Here is a 3,544-nt window from a genome sequence, read left to right on the forward strand (position 1 = left end):
GTACATAATGTAGTTACATACATAGGGTACATAATGTAGTTACATACATAGTGTACATAATGTAGCTACATACATAGGGTATATACTGTAGCTACATACATAGTGTACATAATGTAGCTACATACATAGTGTACATAATGTAGCTACATACATAAACTACATTACATAATGTAGTTACATACATAGGGTACATAATGTAGTTACATACATAGGGTACATAATGTAGCTACATACATAGGGTACATAATGTAGCTACATACTTAAGATACATAATGTAGCAACATACATAGGGTACATCATGTAGCTACATACATAGTGTACATAATGTAGCTACATACATAGGGTATGTACTGTAGCTACATACATAGGGTACATAATGTAGCTACGGAACATTGAAATGGTGTAAAACGTGAGTGATTTCACGCGTGTCCATCCCGGTAAGGGCCGAATGAATCTGCTATATTAAATAGGTTAGTTTTTCGTTTGTCAACAATTACTTTTATATGATGGGTTTTGTGAATTGGTTTCTGGAAAATCTGGCACGGTTCTACAGGTTCGAATTACTTGACAAACCAACGAACTTGCTAGTTTCATCACCAAGGATAAAATATATTATTATTGAAGACCATTCAAAGTGAGTAACAGTGATATATACTTATATAACATTGTAATCAACTAAAACTCTTGTTGTATATATCGATGTAGTCAAGAGCATTTCTATTGACTTATAAATACATCATAATAGTCGGGGAGGAGGGTAAAGTTATTTATGAATACATCTTAGTCGGCAAAGATATTTGTTTATAACTATTCCATGGTAAATCTGAAATTTACATCAAACAAATAAAAAGCTTTTCAATACCGTAGCACATTTTGCAAATTGTTACATTATATCTCATGAGCAATGACTGTTTGTTTAACCCGAAAAATACGAGGACTGCCTTGATCTGTAAGACATTATAATTGTAAGATCCCCAATGTAATAAAGTCTTAGAGAAATCAAAGGTATTTATTGTTGCAAATCTGTATATTTAACATCATATAAGGAAGAAATTATAACTATCAGATGAATACCAAACCCCCAAAAAAATTAAGAAAAAAAGGAAGATAATTATCATTTTACAATAATAAGCGGATCATGTTAGCGATTTCAGATACTGAAAAAGTATATACTAGACCATGTGAGGCAATGTTTAGTTTATTTGACACAGTGTAAAGTTAAAAGCAACACATTTTATAGTTTAAGTAAGTGACACATTGATGATCATTGCAGACAGATATGTTTTTAGCTTACCAAACCATAAGAGTTCAATGTATGTTGTGACTTGGTATGTTCCAATAGATCGTTGCTGATCGACAAACTTTCACGGATATAGCACGAGGTCGGTTCCTTTTGTTGTTGTTTTGTATCTTTATTTACTGTTGAGTACATAGACATTGTCACTTCCATATCAAAACACTGGAAATCCTGTTAAACAATATTTGACCATTTATTTAAATCTTAAATAAAGTTTATTTTTGTTACCTGCCTCAAAATAAATCAAGATAATTAACTGTCAAGCATGATATAAATACACAGGAAATTACATTTGAACTTTTTTCCTGTTCGGACTTCTCAGTTTAGAGAGGTACATGGATTTCATTTAGTTTCCGTTGTACAGAAATGCATATGATGATAAGGTTTTTATGTTTTAAATGATTGAATCAATGAACTGTGACATGTGTCAATCATCAATAAAAACACAAAGCAAATCAATGATCAAGGTATTTAGTCATACTTATCAAAGTGATATTTTTTCTCCGAACTAATATCAATTGTTCACATGATTTGTGATTTGTTGAATGTCCTTTATTTTTAACAACAAATAAATGTTTTGTTATTTCATTTCAAAATGGTGTTAACGGTTTATTTTGTACCTGTACATATAAAGTGTCGTAGCAGGGTTACATTTAAGACGTCGCTAATACCCAATTAATAAATAAAGTCAACAATATGATCGAAGTCAGAAATACGTAAGTGGAACTTTACACAGGGTAAACTGATCACTGTTTAACAAATACGTGTGCAAAATGATAATTGCTTTGATTAAGAGCCATTAAGATTTATATTTAATTGATATGAATGTCATTATTTTTACAACTATTTAATGTATTGTTTCCCAATAATTCTGGGTATTGTAAGGGCTCAGATCTAGACGAAGCTGTAATCAAAAGATACTTAAACAGGACAAAAATATGAACTAAGACATTTTTGTAACGTGCAGTGGCAAACACGTTCAAATATCAGAACTGTGAGTAAAGTCACTCATCATGATACCGACGGGTTTGAAAACAAAATATACAGCGACAACAATTGTTTGTATGAGTATTATTATCCGATGTCTTCAAATGGCAGAACGACGTCCAGAATTAGTAACGATGTGTTGGTGAAAGAGACTTCGTGTTGTTTCGGTAAAAACATAACACAATATCGTATGTAAAGTCAAATGAGTTATAGAAATGTGTGTCACTGTAAATAAAAATGACCATGGTGTCAATTTCATATTCCTCATGTTTTTGTATGTTGTTTTCTACGCCATTCCTCAAGCACGATACTATAAATCGGAGAACATATTCATCAGTATTGATAATACGCAAGATACATTTAAGTTTGCTCAAAGCCACAAACAACCCAAAAGATTTTTTCAAATATTATAGTTTAAACTTCAAAGATGACGAAGTCTACTGGTGATTAATTTGAACTTTAACTATGAAAGTAACTCAAAGACTCTCTGCAACTATGGATTCGAAAAACATGTAAACGGAGCATTGATTTCAATGATGATATTTCGAAACCTTTGTAAATCCTTGTCTAATATTCAGTACGTCTTTGACGCTACGAATTAGATGATAATTCAGGGTTTTGGATCAAAGTTTCTGCCATACTTAACAGGTGCAATCTTGCTTTAGTTAGGAAAAAGATAAATCTGTATTGAGTTTTTGATGCCATAATGATCAAAATAACATTCGTAGCTGACTTTTTGACAGGTTACTTCTTTTGAAAATCGTTTGAGGAAGAGATGTAGTGAGCATTAATGTAACATGTACATGTATTCTTAAGTGAAGATGTTTGTTGTTAAAATAATGACGTCACAGCGTTTTCTGATGCTATCGAACCAGCCAGAGTTTTCTAAGAAAAACGCGGTCTAATAGGTAAAAATTAATTATAAATAACACGTAATTGAAAAAATCCAGGCACCGTGAAAACCCAGGTAATTCCATCTGCATCGACAGACACACGGGACGCTTGACACCACTCATCAGCCAGGAGACAAGATGGCGAAATGGTTTTTGCTGATGGCTGCTGTGTATCTTGGTAAATATTGTTTGTATCTTACTTCTTAGTATGTTATCGACAGGCACGTGAGTCTGGGAGGGGACTCGAAACTAATCCAGATAACAAGACCTTTATTGACATGGACGTGAGTTTAGAAAGGACGCAAGACTGGGAAGGGACGCAAGACTGGTGAGGGACGCGAGACTGAGAGGGGACGCGAGACTGGGG

General features: G+C 33.1%; 1 protein-coding gene across 1 annotated transcript in view; it reads left to right on the top strand.

Annotated features, from left to right (window-relative positions):
* The first annotated feature begins 3,282 nt into the window (after window positions 1-3,282).
* LOC110456617 (probable carboxypeptidase X1) overlaps window positions 3,283-3,544 on the top strand; it is a 15,089-nt gene continuing 14,827 nt past the window's right edge. The window contains exon 1 of the mRNA XM_021507450.1: window positions 3,283-3,355. Within this exon, the coding sequence (XP_021363125.1) occupies window positions 3,316-3,355 (40 nt within the window). The 5' untranslated portion in view covers window positions 3,283-3,315. The remainder of the gene's footprint in view (window positions 3,356-3,544) is intronic.

Source organism: Mizuhopecten yessoensis, unplaced genomic scaffold (genome assembly GCF_002113885.1).
Source record: "Mizuhopecten yessoensis strain PY_sf001 unplaced genomic scaffold, ASM211388v2 scaffold8811, whole genome shotgun sequence".
In the NCBI taxonomy this organism is placed as follows: Eukaryota; Metazoa; Mollusca; class Bivalvia; order Pectinida; family Pectinidae; genus Mizuhopecten; species Mizuhopecten yessoensis.